This window comes from Ipomoea triloba, chromosome 5 (genome assembly GCF_003576645.1).
Source record: "Ipomoea triloba cultivar NCNSP0323 chromosome 5, ASM357664v1".
Classification (NCBI taxonomy): Eukaryota; Viridiplantae; Streptophyta; class Magnoliopsida; order Solanales; family Convolvulaceae; genus Ipomoea; species Ipomoea triloba.
This window is the reverse complement of record NC_044920.1, coordinates 27,853,290-27,877,102: the sequence shown is the minus strand read 5'-3', so window position 1 is coordinate 27,877,102 and position 23,813 is coordinate 27,853,290. Positions and strand designations below refer to the sequence as shown.

The 23,813-nt window shown below is 34.5% G+C and overlaps 2 protein-coding genes across 3 annotated transcripts in view; one reads left to right on the top strand and one right to left on the bottom strand.

Annotated features, from left to right (window-relative positions):
• Positions 1–3,346, top strand: part of LOC116020651 (low affinity sulfate transporter 3-like) — a 6,450-nt gene extending 3,104 nt beyond the window's left edge. For both annotated transcript variants that reach the window (XM_031261128.1, XM_031261129.1), the window contains exons 6-13: positions 93–158; positions 245–475; positions 845–971; positions 1,175–1,461; positions 2,058–2,254; positions 2,355–2,452; positions 2,720–2,796; positions 2,904–3,346. In XM_031261128.1, coding sequence (XP_031116988.1) covers positions 93–158; positions 245–475; positions 845–971; positions 1,175–1,461; positions 2,058–2,254; positions 2,355–2,452; positions 2,720–2,796; positions 2,904–3,050 — 1,230 coding nt within the window. In that variant the 3' untranslated portion in view covers positions 3,051–3,346. The remainder of the gene's footprint in view (positions 1–92; positions 159–244; positions 476–844; positions 972–1,174; positions 1,462–2,057; positions 2,255–2,354; positions 2,453–2,719; positions 2,797–2,903) is intronic.
• A 10,106-nt stretch (positions 3,347–13,452) lies between these two features.
• On the bottom strand, positions 13,453–22,507 carry LOC116020643 (protein CELLULOSE SYNTHASE INTERACTIVE 1). Its single transcript, XM_031261119.1, has 8 exons — positions 22,247–22,507; positions 21,596–21,729; positions 21,230–21,303; positions 17,655–20,697; positions 14,884–17,428; positions 14,288–14,742; positions 14,036–14,152; positions 13,453–13,921 (listed from the first exon to the last, which is right to left on the bottom strand). Exons 3-8 carry the CDS (start codon positions 21,244–21,246, stop codon positions 13,772–13,774), a joined length of 6,327 nt encoding a protein of 2,108 aa, XP_031116979.1. The 5' UTR covers positions 21,247–21,303; positions 21,596–21,729; positions 22,247–22,507; the 3' UTR covers positions 13,453–13,771.
• Positions 22,508–23,813: the final 1,306 nt, after the last annotated feature.

Genomic DNA, 23,813 nt, shown 5'->3' with positions numbered 1-23,813 from the left:
TTTTTTTTTTTTTTTTTTTTTTTTTTTTTGGTGTCCTAGTTAAAAGAAACAAATTCAACTTACATATATATATGTTGGATATTTTTTGGCAGTGGAATCCTTATAACCTCATCATTGGATTCTCATTTCTGAGCTTCATCCTCGTTACCAGATTTCTGGCAAGTTATGTGGTTAAAGAACTTTATTTTAATTTCATCCCTTGTTTACTGCTCTACTAACACTTAGCACCATATGATTAATGTAGGGACAAAAGCACAGGAAACTGTTTTGGCTACCTGCCATGGCGCCGCTTCTGTCGGTCATATTGTCCACTCTATTCGTTTATTTGACAAGGGCTGAAAACCATGGAGTCAAGATAGTGAAGCATGTCAAAGGAGGGCTAAACCCCAGCTCCCTTCATCAGTTGCAGTTCAACACCCCTCATATAGCTGAAGTTGCTAAGATTGGATTCATTGTTGCACTTGTCGCTCTCACGGTAATAAAAGAGATAGAGAGAGGGGCTGATTTTTTATTTTTTTTTGTGTTACAAGTCAGGAAAACCTGCAATCACTACTCAAAAGTGTGTATTGATAAACTACGCCTTGTGACCCTAGCCGTTAAAGGACCACTAAGAGTTAAACCAGCCTGAGTGGTCTATATTTGATCGGCTCATAACAAAAAGATTAATAAACTGCTCCTATTTGGAGTCGTAACCTTCTGGTTATCAAGTCAAAAACTGTTCCTATTGGGAGTTGTAACCATCTGGTTACCAAGTCAACGGTCTGACTAACTTGGCTGGTTGTCCCAAACAGATGTGATCTATGTGCATTAACATAACATTTACAATATGTATATATGTACGTAGGAAGCAATTGCTGTTGGTAGGTCTTTTGCGTCTATGAAAGGATACCATCTTGATGGGAACAAGGAAATGCTGGCCATTGGAGTTGCCAACATTGCAGGCTCATTAACCTCATGCTATGCTGCAACAGGTAATTAGTAAAAACACTCAAACAAATACCCTAACTCTATCACAAAAACTAGTTTATCAGTGGATGTTTGGCCCTAATTTAATTACCACTCCACAATCTCTGGTGGAGCCGATGTGAAATCGTATCATTATCTTCCAGACATTTTAAAGATGCCTGAAAATTAAACCTACCATGTATATATATATATGTATGTATGTATGCAGGTTCCTTCTCTCGCAGTGCTGTTAACTTCTATGCTGGATGCGAAACTGCGGTGTCAAATGTTGTAATGGCCGTGACGGTGCTAATATCACTACAGCTGCTCACCAGGCTCTTGTACTTCACTCCGGTCGCCATTTTGGCATCCATTATTCTCTCGGCTTTGCCCGGACTCATCAACCTCAATGAAGCTTATAGCATATGGAAGGTTGACAAGCTAGACTTCCTGGCTTGCGCCGGAGCTTTTGCCGGCATTCTTTTTGCTTCTGTGGAGATTGGCCTACTAGTAGCGGTATGTATAGTAAGACCTTCATTCTTTCAACTTGCAGGCCAAATTATAGCCTCCACCATTGGTACATGCTTATTTTTAGTACACTAGCTACAAGTTCATTTTGGCTCTGTTTGCTAAATGGCGGTTAGCTGAGTATAATTAATTGATAATATTAGGTGATTGTAGAAAAGTGTTTGGTAAATTAGCTGTTAGCTGATAGTTGTTTGGTATAATTTCTTTTCTCAAAAGGCTAATTAAAAATGTTGCTTTGAGTAGCCTTTTGAAATTTAGTATTTTGGAGTTACAAAAAGCTTATTAACCAAATATTTATATTGACTTTTTTTTTTTAAAGAAACTTATATTGATTTTTAACCAAATCAAACCACTAATAATGGTAAAATAGGCCAAAATTGACTGATAATATGCTAATTATTTACCAAACAGGGCCTTTTAAGTGTATTGTAAGTTCGTTTTTAATTAGGATTGCAATATACTAAAAATGAACATATGTGTTAGTGATCTACGATCCTTGTGAGTCTAATTTACTATATTGTCATCTATAGTCGTAACTACTGATTAAAGTTTTATAATGCAATGAATCTTATTGATGAAGTCAGGTGGGTGTGTCATTTGCAAAAATCATCTTGAATTCAATCCAGCCAGGCATTGAAAAGCTGGGTAGGCTTCCCGGGGCTGAGGCATTGTTCATGGGAATTGACCAATACCCTATGGCTGCTCAAACTCCTGGAGTTGTCGTTATCAGGACCAAATCCTCTTTACTTTGTTTTGCCAATGCCAATTTCATTAAGGCCAGGTAGTACAATAATCTTCAAACTTTTTCTCCCTAGCTACATATATATAGAGAAATTAAAGATACAAGGCCTAATTTCTTTTGTTCGAAAATTACTAATAAGGATTCTGAGCCTGGTCATGGAAGAACAAAAATCAGCTGATGAAACCAAAGAGAGCTCTGATGAGAAAAGAATTGTGCTTATTGTTTTCGACATGTCTAGTAAGTTTCTCATTATATTCATTTTATGTTTGCTCGCGTTTTTGGAAAAATAAAACTTTTTGTTCTTATATTTATATGAAATACCAATTTCATACGCCCTTAAATTGTTGATGTGAGTATTATTGGTAATCTAATTTTTTTAATAAGGTGGTGATTTCGTTCTCTCAATTTCCAAAAGAAACAGTATAATAGTCATTTACTCATGTGTGGAACTTCTTAGTTTGTTTGTCACATTTATTGAACATTATTATTAATTGATGAATCTAGATATAATGAACGTGGATACATCTGCAATAGTTTCTCTTAAGGAGTTGTATGACAAGATAACGTCATCTGGAGTTCAGGTACTTAATTAATCAATGATATTATTTATATATTAATTATATATATACTATTGAAGCACTCATCAATCTATTGTTAAATATGTGGTGGATGGGATGAATCCATGCAGTTTGTGATATCAAATCCAAGGTGGCAAGTGATTCACAAGCTAAGGCTAGCCGACTTTCATAACAAAATCAAAGGAAAGGTGTTTCTGAGCATCGGAGAAGCCATTGATGCATGTCTGGTAGTTGATAAGAATTGTATGCAGGCTTAGAATTGCCATTATATTATATTGTTGTTTAGGATTGGTCTGTGTGGTGTGTGTCCCAATTAAGCTGTTTGTGTAAAAGTGGGACAGAAAATAAAAGAGATTAGATTGTTTCGATCTCTTGCTCTCCATGCCATGTAAGGTGCATGCTACTGTACTGTAACAGAGTTAGCTGAGAATTGAAGTTGGCTCCTAGTAAGTGTGCGGTAACTTTATGTTGTGTGTTCTCGAGATCTGGGCTTTTGGCTTGTAAAATTTACCCTAATGTAATTTTATATAATAGGCATTTGTATTGTGATTTATGGCCTAATTGTGATATAGATATATATTTTATGGTTCAAATATAGAAAATCAATCCATTTTACGAATCACAAAAAGGCCCATATTTATTCAAAAAGCGTAATTATCCATCAACATTCATGTGTGCTAATAATCCCATATTTATTCAAAATGATGTTCCATTACTAACTCTAGTGAAGGTGATTCACAACCACTACAATTGATATATAATAACATTTTCTTAAGAATTACAACTAAATTATTTCATTCAAAAAAGGATAATTATGAAAACAATAGAACAACAAGGTAAGTGTTTAGGAAATCAATCTCATACATGCAAACAAACAATCATGAAATTACTTAGTCATTATGTTTTGATTTCTCAAGATGCTCAATTATGTTTGCACAAAGTGTACCAACTATTAGCTTTCATTATGTTTGCACAAATTGTACCAACTACTAGTTGAATTAAAAATATACTTTAGTTGTACTATAATGAAACTACAATGTAAATAAAATTAAACTCAGTACGTAATAAACACATGATTAGTTGGACGTAATGGGTGCCGTTTCTTTTACAAAGTGCATGTCGACAAAAGTGGAAACACTTCCATTTTTCATTTCAACCATAATTTTGTCACTGGACAGAAATATAATTTCTCTCACAACTGCCAAGATAGTTGGACGTAATGGGTGCTGTTTCTTTTACAAAGTGCATGTCGACGAAAGTGGAAACACTTCCATTTTTGTCACTGGACAGAAATATAATTTTTCTCACAACTGCCAAGATACCATAATTAAGGTAAGCTGCTCAAAGAGTCAATAGGCTCGAACCCACTCCCTTCCACATGGGAATATACATCAGGTGCCGCTTGATCACAAGGTCTTTGGCAATTGTAATCTACTTGTTTATTTAATTATTAATTGAAGATTTATATAAGTTAATTATATGTGTTATAAAACTCAAATTTCATAGTTCAAAAGATTATACATGTAGAGGCTAAACATCATTTTTACAAGTCCAACTTATACTAATATAGGTAAATGTAATTAATAGATTTTTTTTTTGAAGAGAAATGTAATTATTAGATTATTCATTAAAAAATCTTTTTAAATTTTCATTTAATCAATTATAGACTTATAGTATAATTATGATTAAATAGAGTTCACAACTCCTTATATAAATTGTTTTTTTTTTAAAATATGACATGCGAATCTTTCAAGTTTCAAGGTTGAGAATCTTTCAACTTTCAAAGGGAACAAGACGAATTAGCTAGGGCTTAAATAAAATCTCGGATTTTCATTTTATTTATGCTGATATTGTGATTTTAATAATAAAAGGACAAAAATAACTTAGTAATTTTAGATTCTCACTAGTCCAAAACGAAGAGGTTATCAGAGTAATGAAAATTGATACTAAAATAATAATAATTGTGGATGAAAATTGGTAAGCCACAACTGTTGTGATACTAATACTCGTGAAACTAAAATTGATATTTACTCTTAACTCCAGTATAACAAACTAACAAACATAAACATATAACACCAAGAGGCAAATACGCAATCTAATAATGTCAGATTATTATAAAATTGAACAAACACAATAATATTATATAAGCAAACAAAACCAAAAACCTTTTCAACTACTAAAAAGCGGATGAAAATTTTTTTCCCAACTTTTTCAGTCAGGGTGGGTGGTGGTAGGATTTTGACTAAACTTTACGACCACTTTTGACTAGAGGTGGAAAAATTATCAAATTTTAGTTGAAAACCTAAGTTTTGACCACTTCAATATAGGTGATTCTAAATACTTTTGGTGTCAATTCAAAATATTGAAAAGTTTTAAAAAAGATTAGATTCTTTTATATATTAGTTTCATGTGTTTTTTTTTTTCTTCATTGGATGGGCTCTTTCAAAAGATGAGAGCATTATTTATTTATGTTTTTTCCTTTCCTCACTTTGGCTACAAAAAATCAAGATATTTTTAGGCATCAGAAAAAACTTTACTATCGCTGTTGGGATATGACGGATGGTGATCTTTAATGTTTTTTTATTTGATATCTTCCCTCTAATCTCTCTCCCAAAGATATTTTGTTACTCCAATTTCACTCTCGATTCGTCCATCTTTGTTTGTTTGTTTGGTCAGAACGCAATTGAAATGGTACAATCTCTATACTATATTCTAAAACTGATTATTACACATTGCTCTATACCCACTCTCAATTCAATTTCACTTAATAGTTAGTTTTCTAGCTTTGTTGATTATATTTTACTTTAAATGGACGAATGTATGTATGTTATGCAGGTAAAAAGTTCAACAACGCAGATGGACTAGTATTGCCAATTTAAAGTCTATTCCAGTTATATGATAAATGCCATACAGGATCCTCTTATATTTATCTAGGTAACATTTATAGAGATTTTACTGTATTTTTTCTTTTATAAATTTTATTACATGTGAAAATAACAAACAGTTTGTGTACACATCATATCATTATATCTATCCCATATTATTTTCCAACATCTATATTTTTGTTTGTTTGCAACTTGAAGAAAATTAAATTAAAATTACTTCATATTTTTTAGACACATAACTATGACAATGGAAAAATTGTAAATATATTTGTCAAACAAAATTATACATGTATTAGATGTGTATTTGTTTGTTTAATTTAAAGATAAAATTAATTAGCAAATTATATACAAAGTAATTTAAATTCATGATTATGGGGGATTAGATCGAGTTGAGTCAGATTATATGGCTCTTTCTAGATAATATAATTAGAAGAAAAAAAATTCGGCATCAAAACCCTTGAGAAAGTAATATGTTTGTATAAAGATTACTTAATTTGAATCCCATGTAACATCCAAGGATGCATTGGTGGCCATTGGAATGAATTTTTAATTTTATTTTTTTGGTACACAATAGAAGAAAAAAAGATTATTTTTTTTAATTGAATACAAAAACTTAAAATAACAGTATTACTTATTTTTAAGATAAAATTTTACAAATAAAATATTTAGAACACATAAGCCAATTTAAACACACATACATTTATATATATGAACAAACACATACATATCCCAAGATGAGCCAAATGCATGCCCAATCTTTTTTTTGAGTACAGCCAAATACCCAATCTAGTAAAGTCAGTAAGTCACATTGCTACAAAACATAACTACCACAATACCATATTTTAAGAGATGTAATCACACAAATATGAAATTTACTTGCAACAACTAGCAATGTTAGACTTTATTATTATTTTCTCTTATTTTATTCATGCCACTTTTAAGCACCATCTTTTCCCCATGGTTGACGCTCTTCCTCAACCTCCTCCTCTTCATCATCTTCATCAGAAGTGTCCAACTCTTCTTCCTCCTCCCTATGAAAGAGAATATACGAGAAAGATGAATTAAAATCGTAATTAAATCAATGTTAGTTGTACTGGTTTTCAAAAAAGAAAAAATTTATGGGCACAATAAAACATAAGATCATAAATTTCTAGATTTGTCTACATATCATTATTCAATTGCATATGTGACAAGTCATTTATGGAGTTGTTCTGAATCTCTTTCAAAATTATTATTGACAAAATAAGATGTAAATCACACCCAAATATAGTTAGCTATCTCGTTTATTTACGATTATGAATTTTGAGTAAATCATACTCGAGTTTTAGCTTATGATTTATCATTATAAATATGCATTACTTTTTTAAGTAATTAAAACGAAAAATACGAGAAATAAAACAAGACAAAAGGAAAATCTTTTATGTGTTGCAAGTTATTAAGATATAAACTTTACAACTTCCATAAAATAAATTTTACCTAGTTATTGGCGTATTTGAGCGAGGTGGAAAGAAGATGTTATTTAATAACCCATCTATCTCTCCCCGGACACGAGCCAACTCCTCAGAAATCAAATCCAGTTTTCTTTCAACAGACTAAGAAAATTAATGAAGAGAAATATGATTAGCTCAACCAAAATTAATGTGAATACTTTAAACTTGTGTAAAAAAGGATTGTGGATTAAATATGAAATGGTAAGTTGACAAAAAATGAAATTTACTTATTTATAAAATTATTACCTGAGTCCTGAGGATTTATTTGAGAGGCAAACCAATATATTCCCATGCAAACACCAACAAATTGAGGATAAGTCAATTAAATAAAAGTTGACTTTTAGATAAGTTATATCATTGGAGATGTATGTGTTAAAAAGACGTTGTTGGATACTAAGAGACTTACTGAGAAATTCTTGCAATTCCAGGATGAATACTCATCTGAGGCAATACATTACGAATTTCCTGTGTTTAAAAAAAGTATAAAAATAAAAGGTTAAAACATGGTTCTAGTGCAACTCAACAAACATTTTTGCAAGTATTGAAGCCTAACTAAAAACTTTATACATTAGATCAACTTACTGAACTATTTTCTTAATTCATTATCTAAAGTTCTGTTGTGTAGTATATTACACTACTACTATTGTTTGAGTTACTTCTTTTGAAAATATACATAAATAAATTGTAGTATTTGTTAAAGTATGTGTTTGTGTATGTTCAAAATTAAACAATTTCATCTTGTGAAAGTGGTGGGAGAAAAAGAAGCAGGGTCTATCATTGGAGACGTGTTAAAAAGAAATTGTTGGATATTAAGAGACTTACTGAGAAATTCTTGCAATTCCAGGATGAATACTCATCTGAGGGAACACATTACGAATTTCCTGTGTTTAAAAAAAGTATACAAATAAAATGTTAAAACAGGCTTCTACTGCAACTCAACAAACACTTTTGCAAGTATTGAGGCCTAGCTAATAACTTTATATATTAGATCAACTTACTTCACTGTGAACTATTTTCTTAATTCATTATCTAAAGTTCTGTTGTGTAGTATATTACACTAGTATTATTGTTTGAGTTACTTCTTTTAAAAATATACATAAATAAATAGTAGTATTTGTTAAAGTATGTGGTTGTGTATGTTCAAAATTAAACAATTTCATCTTGTGAAAGTGGTGTGAGAAAAAAGAAGCGGGGTTTATCCAAGACTAAGTTAGGATGCGTTATATTCATGTAAAATGAAACCTCTCTCTGATTATATTCTCTGTTGCGCCTTGGTTCTTCATTGCTACAAAATCAATGTTAAACAAAAGAATTTGTTAGCATGAGAATTGAATTATTCTAAAATACACACACGAAACTTAAAATCTAACATCCTTAATTATCTACTTTTAACATAGAATACTGGTTATTATACTAATAAAATTAAAGGTTATGTTTTTAAATATAATACTATATATTATAAATAAAATACTTATATTATGAAAATTCACTCTCAACCTAGACTCCACTCTATAATCTTTGTAAACTTAAATAAATTCAATGGTTGATATCGATCTAAAAGAATTACATAATTAAAACTTACACAAAAACATATCGGAATAGTGGCTTTGAAATTCAAGTTTCTCAACAAATTAAAGAAAATGTTTTATGTGCTTAGATTGTTGCCACAACCAAATATTTGCAAGAAATGGAGCTTTGATTTGTGCAATTAGCATACAATCTGACTCGTTTAAGGTTAGTTTTGCTCATACCAACGAATAACAAAACACACTCATTTTACGGGAGATTGCTACAATTCTTTTTACATGTATCCATGCTCAAAATCATACCTTTGGATAGGTGTTGAGCTGCTAGCACCAGGGGTAATGACTCTATTTTCGTCTTTCTTTTCCGCCATAATTTTGTCACTCAAGAAATTTATACTTTCTTTATAACACAAGGCTCTTTTTATTCCACTCTCACTTAATACGTATGTTTTATGATTTGACTTCTCAAGAAGAACCTAATAAAGGGTATATATAGGGGGTTAAAGGTTAAGGCAAGACAACAAATGTTGCTAGGGTAAGGTCCTTTAACGTTGTTTGACAAATGGCTATCGGAACTTCAAACACGTTATATGTCACCGTATGATGGCCCAATCATATCATGCATCTTGGTTTATCTAAAAACAAAAAAAATAGTTGTTTGCCAAATGTTTACGAGATTTGACAAATGCCGATTGAAACTCATGCAAAACCACATATGTTATTAAAGTAAGCTATTATACTCTATAGTTGTTTGACTAATGCCTACCGAATTTTCATACATATTATACATTCTCACCATTTGATTGTCCAATGATATCATCATTGTTTTTAGAAAAAACAAAAAAAAAACAAAACAAAACAAAACAAAACAAAAAACAAAAACAAAAACAAAACAAAAAACAAAAAACAAAAAAAAAACAAAAAACAAAACAAAAAAAAAATCCGCTGTTGTTTGAAAAATGCCTTCCAAATTTGCATACACTTTATATATTTTCGCCTTCTGATTGTCCAATGATATCCTCTTGGTGTTTAGCAAAAAAAAAAAATCATATGCATGCAAATTTTTTCTTATAAATAAATATTAAAGATAGAAAGTTTTAATGATATTTCTCAATTAAAGTTTATCTTTTATACTTCAGATGAATATTTTTGTTGGCGTGCAAAAATATATTCATCAGATAAATATAATGACATAATTAATTAGCTAATTATATATACTAAGTAATTTAATGGTAGTTGGGTACAAGATATGTCATTTTTATGATTGCTTTTAAAGGGTTGTAGATTCCTAGAAAAGAAATTTTGTTTGCAGTTTACTCTTATAAGTAAAACAAAAACAAATTGTATTGTTGATTAGTGTTATATTTGAGCATATAAGTATGACATTTGCGACATTTGCATGGTGCTTTGACCCGATCCAACCCGTCTCACGAATAAGGATCCGTGAGACGGTCTCACACAAGTGTGACCCTTGTTTATTTGATTATTAATTGAAGATTTATATATAATTAATTATAAGTGTTATAAAACTTTAAATTGTATAGTTCAATAGATTATACATGATGAGGCTAAATATCATTTTTACAAGTCCAACTTATACAAACATGATTAAATGTAACTAATCGATTATTCATTAAAAACCTTTTTTATCATCATTTAATCATTCATATTATAATTATCATTAAAAATAGTTATGTATTCCTCACATAAATTTATTGTTTTTTTCTAAGTAAATTTCAAGGAATATGACATGAGAATCTTTCAAAGTTTCAAGTTGGATAATCCCAAAGAGCATATTTTCTTCCCAATAACTTTGTCTGTAGTCTAACATTTTCCTCACAACTATTTATAAATTTCTGTAATCCCTGACACAGCTCCCTTATCTGATTTGTCATTTTGCCAATTAACCATTATATTATCAAAACATCTAATTACCACTTGACTTTAAAAAAAAAAAAAAAAAAAAAAACATAATTATCCATCAGCATGTTTGTGTGCTAATAAGCCCATATTTATTCAAAATGATGTCCCATTACTAACTCTAGTGAAGGTGATTCACAATTGATATATAACAAAATTTTCTTAAGAATTGCAACTAAATTATTTCATTAAAAAAGAAAGGATAATTATGAAAACAATAGAACAACAAAGTGTCTAGGAAATCAATCTCATACATGCAAACACAACAATCATGAAATTACTTAGTATATGATTAGCTAGTTAATTGTGTCATTATGTTTTGATTTCTCAAGATGCTCTATTATGTTTGCACAAATTGTACCAACTATTAGCTTTCATTCATTGCGAATTGAGAAGAATTGTATACTAATTTTGTTTACTTGCAAACTTGTAATGTTCATATGCTCTAGTTTGAAAGAACGTGCTAGAGATTGTTCAGTGTGTTGAGATATGTGAAATATTAATTAGTTTAATATGTTGCATTTCTCACTATTTTTATATTTGGTTGTTATACAAATAATAAGTCTATAAATATAGGTTCTTGAGGTTCTTATTATATTGTACGTTATTAATCATATTAATTTTGTTGTCAATTATATTAAATTTGAGTTACTGTTTAATTTGAGGTAGAAAAGTAAGATAATTAAAATTGAAAAAAATATGTATTGTGAATATCTTTCTTCTATGCCATGATGTTGTTACTCCATACCCCTCTCTCTTTCACTTAGCTGGTACATATATCAATTCTACTTCAAATAAGATAGCCTAATGTATATATAGTAGGTGAAAGGTTCATACATATATGCTATCAAGGTCAGCTCCTTTACTGTTGTTTGACAAAAGCCACTTGGATTATTTGTATACACATATTATTGTTTATCGTTTTCTCGCCCCATCACAGTATTTGGATATATGTTATCAACGTGAGCTCTTTTCCCAGCCGACTAAGTGGCGCATTGGGAGAAAATCCCCTCAGCCTAGGGGTGCCTAACGCCTAGGCGGCCACCTAGACCAATTTTTACAACACTGGTTTAATATAATCCATATGGTGTCCAGCGATGCTCTTGTGTCTATTAGATTAAAATTGTCTATATAAGAGGAAAAACAAATAAATTTCTTATTTTAATTAATACCTTATATTAGTTATATACTTTTTTTTTAACTCTAAGCAATATATAGCTTTAAATACGCTGTCAAATGTGAATTAAAAAAAAAAAAGCACTAAATGAGCCAAAATACGTTGCAAAAAAAACAATACAAGATAGGGCTATATTGGAGTAATTTCACAAAACTTATTTTTATCCCTTTTTCTTTTTTCTATTTTCCTATTTTCATTTCCGCACTACACAATTGATGAGTGAGGCGTGAGGCTTGATCTTACATGAACACATCATAACTTAGTGAGTTCCAAGCCACAAACACATCCTTTGACAAATAACACAATGTTCATCATGAGCACAAATATTGCACAATGTTCATGAGCACATATATTGCACACACTTTATTAGCACCAATATTGCACACGCATGTGATAGTCTAATGTGAGATTTTATTAAATTTTATGCTTTATGAGATATTTTTTTGGTCATCATTATACCTTTGGATAAGACTTGAGTTGCTACCACAAGGGGTAATAACTCCATTTCCATCTTTCATTTTAGCCATAATTTTGTCACTCGAAAGAAATATAATTTCTTTATAACTCAAAGCTCTCTATTCCACTCTCACTTAATAGGTTTTATGATTTTTACTTCTCACGAGGAACTTAAAGAATATATATATATATATATATATATATATATATATATACACATACATATATACATATAACGTGTATGTAAATTCGGCAGGCATTTGTCAAATAACTGTAGAGCAGCTTACCTTAATAACATTATATTTGTCGTTCTGCATGAACCTCAACCTGCTCTATATATATATATATAATGACATAATTAAATTTTATAGTTCAAAAGATTACATTAAAGGCTAAACATCATTTTTACAAGTCCAACGCGTACTAACATTGGTAAATTTAATTATTAGATTATTCATTAAAAAATATAATTATCATTGAATCCACGATTTTCGTTAGATCCTTTGACAAATAATACAATGTTCATGAGCACAAATATTGCACACACTTTAGCACAAATATTGCACACACATGTAATAGTCTAATGTGAGATTTTATTGAATTTTATGCTTTATGAGACATTTTTGGGCCATCTTAAAATGAAAAGTTGATGTAGAATGATATTGGAACAAATTTGGGACTTAGAGCAAATTCACCCTGAAACTGCAAGAATTGCCTTGTACACGCCTCTAACACAATAACACCCCATGCAATCTCTTATGTTATCCCTTAATTATGACTTGATACTCATTTTTAATTGACTAATTCTCTTCTTTTTTTTTAATGTTTAAGTGGGCATATACTAAAATACCTCACAAATATCTTCAAGACTCAAGTAAATAATTTGATAAATAAGTTAATTTTATCTTCTCAAATTGGTTGGACGAATTTGGGTGAGTTCATGATTATTTTTTTTTCAGGTCTTTTCCAGTGTACACACACAAAGACCCTCTATATCCATTTCTTCCATGTTCATTTATGAGTTCTATGCACATTTTAAGTATATCACATCCTTTCTTCAAACTTCTAAAGATGAATGAGATGTACCATTTGATTGAACTTCATGTTTATGTCAAGATGAGCTAAATATGCATTTGGATTGAATTTTATGTTCATAGTAATTGAACTACATGTTCATTACATTATACAGTGAGCACAATAGTATATAATATAGGAAAATGTGGCATAAACATCATGGGAATGTCCAAACCAGGAAGTTTATTCTGGTAAAACTCAAATTTGACAATCAACCAAATATGAATGCAAAGGAATATAAGCAATTAATACATATGCACACAGGTACAACAGACTCAGCAAAAGAATACACTGACTGACTACTAGCCGGTTTCAAGACTGAAAGAAAACTAAGCAGAACAACTGTAAAACCTCTGCCATAAGCTATATACAATTTTAATATATAAATAAACCCAAAAAGAAATGCAAGAAAAAGGTAAATGAAAACCCCCCCAATCATATATTTCTCCTCTATTGTTCTGATTTGTTAGACCACTGAAATTCTATCTCCAAATTCCTTGAAGGTCCACTTTTGCTTTCAGGCAACAAAGTGTACTCCCCTGCAACTGAACCCAGCATTACTACACGATCGATTTGGATAGTTACCTTCCCAAATGAACTCTGTTGTGGTATTTAAGAAGTGGGTTAGTGCGGGATTGAGAAAGCAAAGATTGAAACTGAAATTTATGTCCCGTCTTTGATTATCAAAAATGGGGGTGAGAAAAGTGCATTTACCTTGCCCATTTTGCTCTTGTTCTTGCATGAAATGTGAAGCTTTTGGCCCTTTGGAGGACTTTCAAAGGACCACGTAAAACTCTCATCCCACTCGGGATTAGGGCCAGTTGATACAATCTATGAGAAGGGAAGGAAAATAAGAGTTTATGGAATATATGTAAACAATCAAGGAGAACAAACCTTTTTCCGTTTCAATAAACAAAAGGTGCAAGCATTAGTATCTTTTTGTTTTGATAAGTAAAGAAGTTGTACCTTGGTTTGCCGAGGTTGAGTATTTCCAAGGGTAAGCTTGCAATACACACTAGGATTTCCGACAGACTGTCTCATGTTGTTGCCACGCTTAATTATCACTGCCAATGTCCCTGGCAAGCATTGCAGCAGGAACTCTGCCTTCTCCTGAAACCTAGGAGGACCCGATTGTATCAAGTATTGCAACAGCGGAATAGCATCAGCAGCAGCAATTGATTGTGCTCGAGATACTTCGGGTGGGCATGCTGACCAAAGCTGTGTGAGATAAAACAGTGCATCCAAAGCAGCTTCTTGAGTTGCCTCTGAACCTGTCTTGAGGGAAGTGACCAAATGTGGAATGCTCAATGTTGCAGGCTCTGTAGCTCTTAGACGGGGGAAATTCCCAAAAAGTGCATTCAGAGCCTTCAGATACTCTTCATTTACAGTTCCGGATGCCCACAAGTCTTTCTCAATTGCAGCTACAAAGACGCAATAAACTAATTAATTCTTTCTAGATCAATAAGAAATAACGGTATTGTTGGAAAAGAGAAGCTTAATAACCGGAATGTGTATCTTTCACTTCTCTACCAAAGCTTGATAATAATAGAAAGGAAACTTACCAGTAATAGCTCTGACAGTCTCGCTTGAAGCATACTCTTGAATGGTATTGTTGGAAAAGAGAAGCTTAACAAACATGGCTGCTTGTATTGATGTGTCGGGATCACTTGAACCGATCAAATCGAGCAGAACCTGCACACCACCAGCCTCTGCAACTGCCCTCTTATTTGCTCGGCTATACATAACAAGATTCTGTAAGGCACATATTGCCACAACTTTCATCTCTTCGGTAGGCTGATCCTCGAGCAGATTAACCAAGGCTCGGCAGGCGGAAACAGCGTCTGCTGTTCGAGCAAGGGCCTCGTTTTGGAACAAATCACCGAGTGCAAGAGTCGCCAATAACCTGGCTTGTTGGCCTTGGGTTTGTGGGTCCAAGAGGTACTGTGACAATGGCACAATCGCCGACTTGGTAGCTTTTGTATCTCTGATCTTCACATTGTTCAGCAATACCTCGAGCAGTCTTGCAGCGGTCTCTTCGCAAAGATGGCATCTGAGAAGTTCCAAAAGAGCCTCAATTGCCCCACTTTCAGCCATTGCCTGAGCACTGGTAGAGTCATCACTTTCCAACACGAGTAGAGCATTCAATGCACCAAGTACTGTGGTTTCTGAGCCAGAACGGAGCAATCTCACTAAAACAGCGACAGGCACTTCCAGATAAAACTCGGAGCTAAATTGCAAAATACTGGATAGGACAGAAGCAGCTGACTCCCACAAGGAGTGAGGAACCGAAGGATCAGCATATAGTAGCACTTTAGAAATTTCGGCAACACCACCTTCTTTTGCTATTTCATTTGGCCAAGTTACTGAGAGACAAACAAGAGCCTTCACGGCTCTCTGCTGCAAAATAGGTATACCAGAACCAACCACTCGTACTAAAGGGCCAATTACTTGCTGTGTTACAGGATCCTTCTGAAGATGCTCCTCCGAAAGCAGGTGCGAGAGAAGCTCAGCTGCCAATTGCTGCACAGCTGAAGCAGGAGAATCGAGTAAAGGAATTAGAGGTTCAACTGCTTGCTGAGATTTCAAGTTGTAATCAGCACGACACTGTGGATGTTCCAAGATGTTTACGAGGACCTGCAGAGCACTATGTTGCCCATCAGGTCCAAATTCTGGTCTTGTCAGCAATGAAAAAAGAGGCTCAACCACTTTAGCCGCAGATGGTCCCTTAGCAATGTTAGCATTATTGGTCAGTATCCTTAACAATTCAGCAAATGCAGCACAGAGGAAATCTGGTGCTTCATGGAGAATATCAAGTACGCACTCAATAACCCCAGCTTTTACCATTTCCATCTTACAAGAAGGCCTATCTTTCCCCAACTTCACAAGTGCCCTAGAAATTGCCTCATGAAGCAAATAATTCCGACCATAGAGAAGGCCCACAAGGGGGATGACAGCCCCGTGTGCAGCAACCAGTTCTGCAAGTTGCTCATCATCTACTAGTTTATCTAATGCACGAACAACTGAATGATGAGCAGGACTAAATTCCATAACCAGAAGAGAAACCAAAGGTTCCACACAGCGAGCTGCAGCAACTGTAGATCTTATTCTTGTATTTCCAAAAAGAACAGAACATAATTCAGCAGCATCACCCTTCAGCTCCATCGAACAATTTGACGAAAGAATTTTGCACATAACATCAACTGCATTCAGCTCAACATCCGAAACTGTGAAAGCTCGCGATGGGTTTTCACTGAGCAATCGAACCAAGGCTGCAATGGCAGCATGTTGCTCCTTCTCAAGACCAGTATCTATAATCTCTACCAAAGGTTGAACAGCCTGTCTAGCAGATTCAGCATTTCTTATATGATCTGCTGAGAACAAGTTTTCCAAGGCTTTGGCAGCACTATACCTTGCCCCTCTTCCACCCAAGCGTAATACTGCTATAAGTTGGCCAACAGCTCCATATGAAGATTCATGTCTCCGAATTTCAGGAGTACTAAATAGGAGACCTAATAAATCAGTGGCAGCTTCTTCTGTTGCATCTTGTGGGCCAAGAGAGAGATATTTAGTCAATGCTTCAAGAGCTCCTGATTCAACCATAACAATCTTATTGGAGGGGCAATCTCTGGCCAGCTGCATCATAAGCCCCAGAGCAAGAAAAGGTGCACCTGGACGATCTGGAATTGGTTTCAGCAAATCAACAAGAGCTGGTATAGCTTTCCTAGAGGTTGCCCCGGTCCTAATATCATCCACCCTAAACAATCTCTCAAGAGCAACTTGATCTGGATTGCGTAACAAAGTGAACTCCTCTGACAGCTCAATAAGGTCCCGCATGTCATCATCAGCACAACCAAGCAAGGATATGAGCCCTGCTGCTGCCCCTGAATTTGCAACAGAGAGAAGAGTTCCCCTGCTACCATTACAAACAAGACTGGCTATGGCCTGTGCAGCAAAGTATCTGTTTGCCGACTCCTCTGACCTCAGCAAATTGGCAAGCACTGGTACCGCCTTCATTGTGGCATGTGCTCGAGTGATGTCCCTATCTTGAAATAAGATTGCCAGTAGCAAAGCACAAACCCATATGCTGCCATCCTCGTTAAAATCAATCTGCAGGAATTAGAAAGCAGGCAATAAAATGTGCACAATAAGAACCCAGTCAGACATTGATGAGGGGACACATCTATTAAACAGAAAAATATAATATAAAACTGTGTATCATTGAATGAAGAATTATCTTGCAACAACAGAGAAGATCCAGTTACTTCCTCTTTTGACAGGTATAAAGAAGATCTAATTACTTAATTTTTAGCAAACATCTGATTCAGTTGGATACCTGAGTGAATTGGGATAGAGCTTCAGAGATTTTATCCGTAAGAACTTCAATTGCACCAGTTTCCACGATCTCAGTTTTATTTTTGTCATCATGACTAGCAAGAGCAGAAAGAAGCCATATAGCAATGTTGGTACCATATATAACTGAAGTAGTTCTCTCCTTCACTGACTCGTCTCCAGCACTCCTAGATATGTTAATTGCAACCTTGTTACCCTGATCTGTCAGCTGAGAAGACTCCAAAGAGCTCAGCATTCCAACAAGAGTTTGAATGAGTAGAACACGAGAACGTGATTCATTTAAATCTTCAACCACCCTTTGATGGTTCACTTTTGCCGTGCAAACAAGGAGAGCAGTTCCTCCAGTTTTGGCCCTTGCATTTGTAGAATCGATCACTCTTTTTGCAATTGAAGAAATGCATCTCGAAGCACAAGCAATTTTGTCTCCTAGAACAGTTGGCTGAGCTTGACAGAGACATGCTAATATTTCTATAGCTTTGTCTTGCAAAAGGGGGGCAGCATCAGATATGCATGAAACTACTGGTGTAATGTTGTTTGGGTATTCTGCAAGAACTGCCCATGCAGGTTTAATATGCTGACTATCCCCTTCCAACCTTGAAAGATAACAAAGTGCACCTAATGCTTCTGACATAGCATTAGATCCACTGCTAGTGGATTCTAGAAAAGAAACCAAAGCAAGAACAGTCCCAGCACGATTAGCACAGTCAGTTAAGGCAGAATCAACCTGACGAGATTGGAGAAGTCGAGCAATTGCTGCAGCAGCATGTGTCTGACCATCAGTTGTACCTTCACACAGAACTCTAGTGGCAGGCAAGATAATTTCTTCAGGAACAACTTTCTCCAAAACTTCACAATCCAAAAGAAGATTGGCCAAAGCACATGTAGCTTGCTCTACAACTTGTAAAGCTGAATAGTTAGCAAGTGCCAACAATGATGGAAATGCATCTCTAGCAACTGAAGCCACCTCACGGTTCTCCCTAATTGAGAGAAATATTGCAGCAAGGCAGTGGGATGCTTCTGCTAAGATGTTTTCAGATTCAACATTTAGAAGCTTCATAACTGGAGAAAGAGTCCTGATTGCAAGACTACTTTCCCGCAAGTCCTTCCTGAGACCAAAGATTCCAGCGAGAGCTGATGCTGACTTGGCCTGAGTCTCTTCCTTGGTAGAGTTTAAGATCTTTATCATTGTCTCAATTGCATCGTTTGCTGCACTGCCTTCACGTAAAATTTCATTGAGAGGGGCCACAGAAAGCAAACTTTTTAATGCATCTAAGACATAAACTTTAGACTCAGGAAGATCACTGGTTAATAGTGCAGTGAGTTGGCTTATAGTTGCGGTATCTGATTTGTGAATCAAATGATGCAATGTCTTTGCAGCAATTTCTTTACCATTGGAGCTACCATTCTTCAGAAGCCAAAGTAAAGCAGGAACAGCATCAGCACTCTCAACACATGCACGTATATCCTCACTGTGGTTACAGAGGTTTCCAAGAATGGTTGCAGAATCCTCCTTAGCTTTGGCAGATCCAGTCTCTAGAATCTGAACAAGTGGAGGTATTCCTCCAGCCGCTGTGATTGCCCATTTACTTTCATCGTTTTCATTAGAAAGGAGGCAAAGCAAAGCAACAGCACATTCCTGTTGCTGCTCTGAAGAGAGCCCAAGAAGTGAAATCAATAGTTGAATACCTTCACGACCTTCAAGTGCATGCCATAAACTGCCCTCATTTTTGCAAAGAACTAGAAGGGACCTTATTAATTCATCCTGAACTTCATTAGTTGCCATTGTGATCAGACCAACCAACAAGCGTTTTGCATCAGAGTTTGCAAGTCTGCTAGAGAGTACAGCATTTCCATACAAACTAGCAAGAGCTTCTATTGTACGCTCTTGCACCAGAAACGGCAAGCGAGGTTTAAATTGCTTAAGCAGTGTCTGCTCCACCTCCAAAGGATCTGAGGCTCTTGAATTTTCCGCTTTGATATCATATATCATGAGAGCAGAAGCTAAAGCCCCTAATGTGTCAGCAACCTGTGCAGGTGAGGTGCACGAGTCAAGACTTTGGCCAAGACTTGATATGACAAATGATAAGCCACCTGAAATATTTGCAAGAGCACACATTGCATTCTCCTGCAAAGCCTGAGCATACTCTCCCTGCATGAATTCTTTTGAAGGGGCTATTGTAGCATTTATTAAAGCAGGTATACCATTTGAACTTGCAATCTCTCTTCTGGCCTCTTTGCACTGGGCAGAAAGAGATTTGAGAGCACCCGCTGCTTCTGCTCTGACAGAATCCTCATTACCAGGTCCAATTAGTTTAAGAAGTTGTTTTGTAGCCTCCGAAGCCAAAACTTTAGAGCAAACAGATGAATCCTCCATCATCATACATGCAAGGAGAAAACACACATTTGCTTGAGTACTTGACTGTCCAGTAGCTAACAATTTAACAAGTATATCTAGTCCTCCAGCTTGAATTGTTGCAGACCAGAATCCCTCAGTGCTGGTAGCAAGGTTTTTCAAGGCTCCTGTTATTAAGTCATCAACTATGTTCCCAGCTTTGAGACCCTTCTGTAATTGCTCCCACAGAACTGGAACAACTCCTTCAGTTGAAAAAATCTTTGAGCCTACATGGTCCTTGACACCACCTTGAGATACAGCATATATGGTTTTTGCTGCTGAAATCTGACCTTCTGCTGAACTTGATTTGAGAAGGCCAAGCAATGGTGGAATACAGCCTCCCAGTAATACTTTTACTCTTAACTCATTTTCCTTGCACAGAGAGCCCAAAACTGTAGCAGCCTGAATCTTTACCCCAAGTGATCCCGATCGAAGTAGAGACACAAGCACTGGAACTGCCTGAGAATGTGACCCAACAGCACTGAAGGCATTTTCTCGTGTATCAATAAGCACCAACAATTGCTTCAAGGAATTTTCCTTTTCCTGCATGGAAGAGGAATTTTGACGCAATTGCTCAATGCATTGAGCGACACTTGCGAGTGTCCCATCTGGATCCTCCATGCTACTACGGTCTCTGCACATATTAAGGAACATTCAGTTATAGTTTTTGTGATAAATAATAAGACAACTGTTGGCCACATGAGGTCTGGAAAAAATTATAAACTAAAAGAGTTGCTTAATTCTGCAACTGTAAGTCATAAACAATATGACTCCATAAAAACTTTCTTCAGTTTCTTTTATCACAATTTAGATGTGTATCTTATCTTCTATAAAGTGATAAGGCTCATAATTAAATGATAAACAGAAGAGCAGCAAAACTCCAATGTGACCTAAGTGACATCAATCTTGTTAATGTGATAGGGGAAGGACAAATCCCTTACTAGAGAGCATGAAATATAAAATAGTCACAACTTAAATAAATATATCTTAAATTGTAAAATGCTCTTAATCTTAGTTCCTAAAGCTACATACTCCATATTAGGGAATAGCGCGGAAAGGTCTTCCTTACTGAAAGCCTCATAAGTATATTGCAAATTTGTTATTAGATAGTAGACAGACAATAAATTAGCCACTCAAAGAAATATATCTGATATAAATGAACTGACCTTGAACCCATTTTCATGAGAGAATGAGGAGTTGGCGGCTCCAAATCATGAGGCTTACCATCTCCATTTCTTTCCTGAAAGCACGTGAACAAAAATTGTGTCCTGATGAGGAATACTAGGTGAATGGATTAAGAATCATATAAGACAAATGAACACAAGAAGTAAGTTCATCAAGATGAGATCAAAAGATGATTTAGATATCCCAGCCACATTATTGCAAAAATATTACAAAAATGCATATCAAACCATAAAGATCTAAGCAATTTAGAGGGAAAAAAAAATTCAACCAATCTAAAATCCAGATCTTGAATGCAATAACTGAACAGTCCACGTAGTCAACATTACAAGAATTGTATGGAATCATACCAGATCAGCAGAGGGAAGGCTGCTGCCATTACTGGCAGCATACCTCCAACCCACTGTAGCCGCCAGCTTTGCTGTGATTCGAGATCTTCCCTTCAGATGTAACCCCCAAGACACAGTCAAAAGCTAACAGCTTCCTGCACAGCAGCAACAACATTCATTCACTACATTCAATACAACATAAGAAACCACCTCCACAAATCCTGTCGGGCCAGGATGTGGGGCCAGGATGTGGGATTTCGCCTTTTGTGGGCAAAATACAACATAAGAAACTGAAAGACACTTCTAAGATAATGTAGTGTCTGTATCACATACAGATCAAATCAACACTATAGCAATTAACTTTCATTTAGAGCACCAGCACTCACTAGGGATTCCAATATACAACATAAATTGCAGTCAGATTAAAAATTAAAAATCCAGCATTAAGTTGCAATGAACTTTTGTTATGTAACAGTAGATCAACGTCAAAGACTGCAACTCTCCTATCAATTAAAAGAGCGCAGACTGCTTTTCACACTACAATTAGATCTTTGCTGAATTGCCACAAAGTAAACTGAGATAAACTAAGATCTAAATGAAACAGGCATTTGTTGAACCTCTTAGATTCTGTGAAAAGACAGCAAGAAGATCTTCATAGAGAGAGAGAGATACCTGAGAAGAGAGGTATTGTGGAGTGTGTTATAGCATTGAAGGAGTTCCGTAGCAGACAAGCGAAGAGAGAAGGATATAAATGGAGAGCAAAAAAGGAAAAATTAAAGAAAGGGAAACAGAGAGAGTTGCTGATTTGTAGATAGAGAAAGAGACAGAGAGCATGTGTGTATGGAAATATGTAATGTAGTGCGAGAGAGAGAGAGAGAGAGAGAATGTGAGCTGTGAGTTAACGGAGAGAGAGAAGAGACGGAGGTGGAAGGCGACGGACCACCGACAGACAGCTGATGAATGAAGGTGTGGAAGTGAAGTGCAAGCAGGCTTGAGTGGCTCCCCATTTCGGCTTGGCTTGGCTTGGCTTGGCTTCGGCTTATATTTTAATATATGTATCTTTGTTTATTAATATATTATGTATAGGTAGTTAACATGTTGTGTCTTTAATTTATTTATAAACCACTATATTATGTGTATGTAGTTAACATGTCATGTCTTCAATTTATTTATAAACCATTGTATATACAAAATATGTTAAATGCAAACACATAATCTGAATGTTATTTTAAATCAAGATCCATAATGCAAGTTAGATCCTAATTATAATTTGGCTACGACAACATCACCAAATTGGCTAATGTTGCCCCTATTAACAATTGTATTATTCTATTTATTATAGGTATAATTATATAACAAACTTTATTACATGAATATATATAGAGAGAGAGATTATTAGATACAATATGAGCCAACTAGCCAAGCCATTCCAACAGAGAAGCTCACCTCTCTCTATCTCTCTCTCTACACATTCATTATTTGTATTGAATATAGCTGGCAAAAGAAAACATTTTTATTGCGTTTAGCCATACTGTAACCTTGTCTACCTATGTTAGCTTTAACTTCCAAATGCATGTTCTTACTCAATAATAATAATAATAATAATAATAATAATAATAATAATAAACAATCAAAACTTTCATATGCTTGTAATTAAGAAATTATTTTGGTATAAAAAATTAAAAATGTCACTGATGTTGGCTAAGTGATTCAAGCATCTCATTGTAGTTGTTGGAATGAGTTTGCAAATTGAAAGGTGTTAGTCAAAATCTATATTACCTTTTCCACATTCTCCGTAATAATTTTATTTTAAAAAATACTATTAGAAGAAATTTAAGAATTACATTAACGAAAATTTGACATTATTTAAAAAGAAAAAAATATCGAGTATGATTATAAAGAAATTAATGTTACACAACTTATCTAAGTTCATTTCTCAATAAACGAAGGTAATAGAAATTTATAATATGGTTGGCAAATAGGACTTGAATTTTATAAACTCATATATATAGTATGACATCATGCATATCGATTTGCACTGGATACAACTTAAAATACATGTCTTTGATTTACCGAAAATTCTATCGATGATATCCAAAAGTGCGTCCTATGTGAAGTCCGCCTCATGACCTAGTCAAAGAACCACAAAGGAGTAAACCAGTCTAGTTTGTCCAAAATTGATTTTTCAAACTAAAGAAGACCAATAAAGAACTCTTATAGACTGAAAGTCAAACTTAGA

Bases quoted from the DNA above. Each gene is read 5' to 3' on its own strand.
- LOC116020643 (XM_031261119.1), bottom strand. The intron at 17,429-17,654 runs GTATCCAACTGA...TAATTCCTGCAG, and splicing joins CTCTATCCCAATTCACTCAG to ATTGATTTTAACGAGGATGG. The intron at 14,743-14,883 runs GTAAGTTTCCTT...GCGTCTTTGTAG, and splicing joins GACTGTCAGAGCTATTACTG to CTGCAATTGAGAAAGACTTG.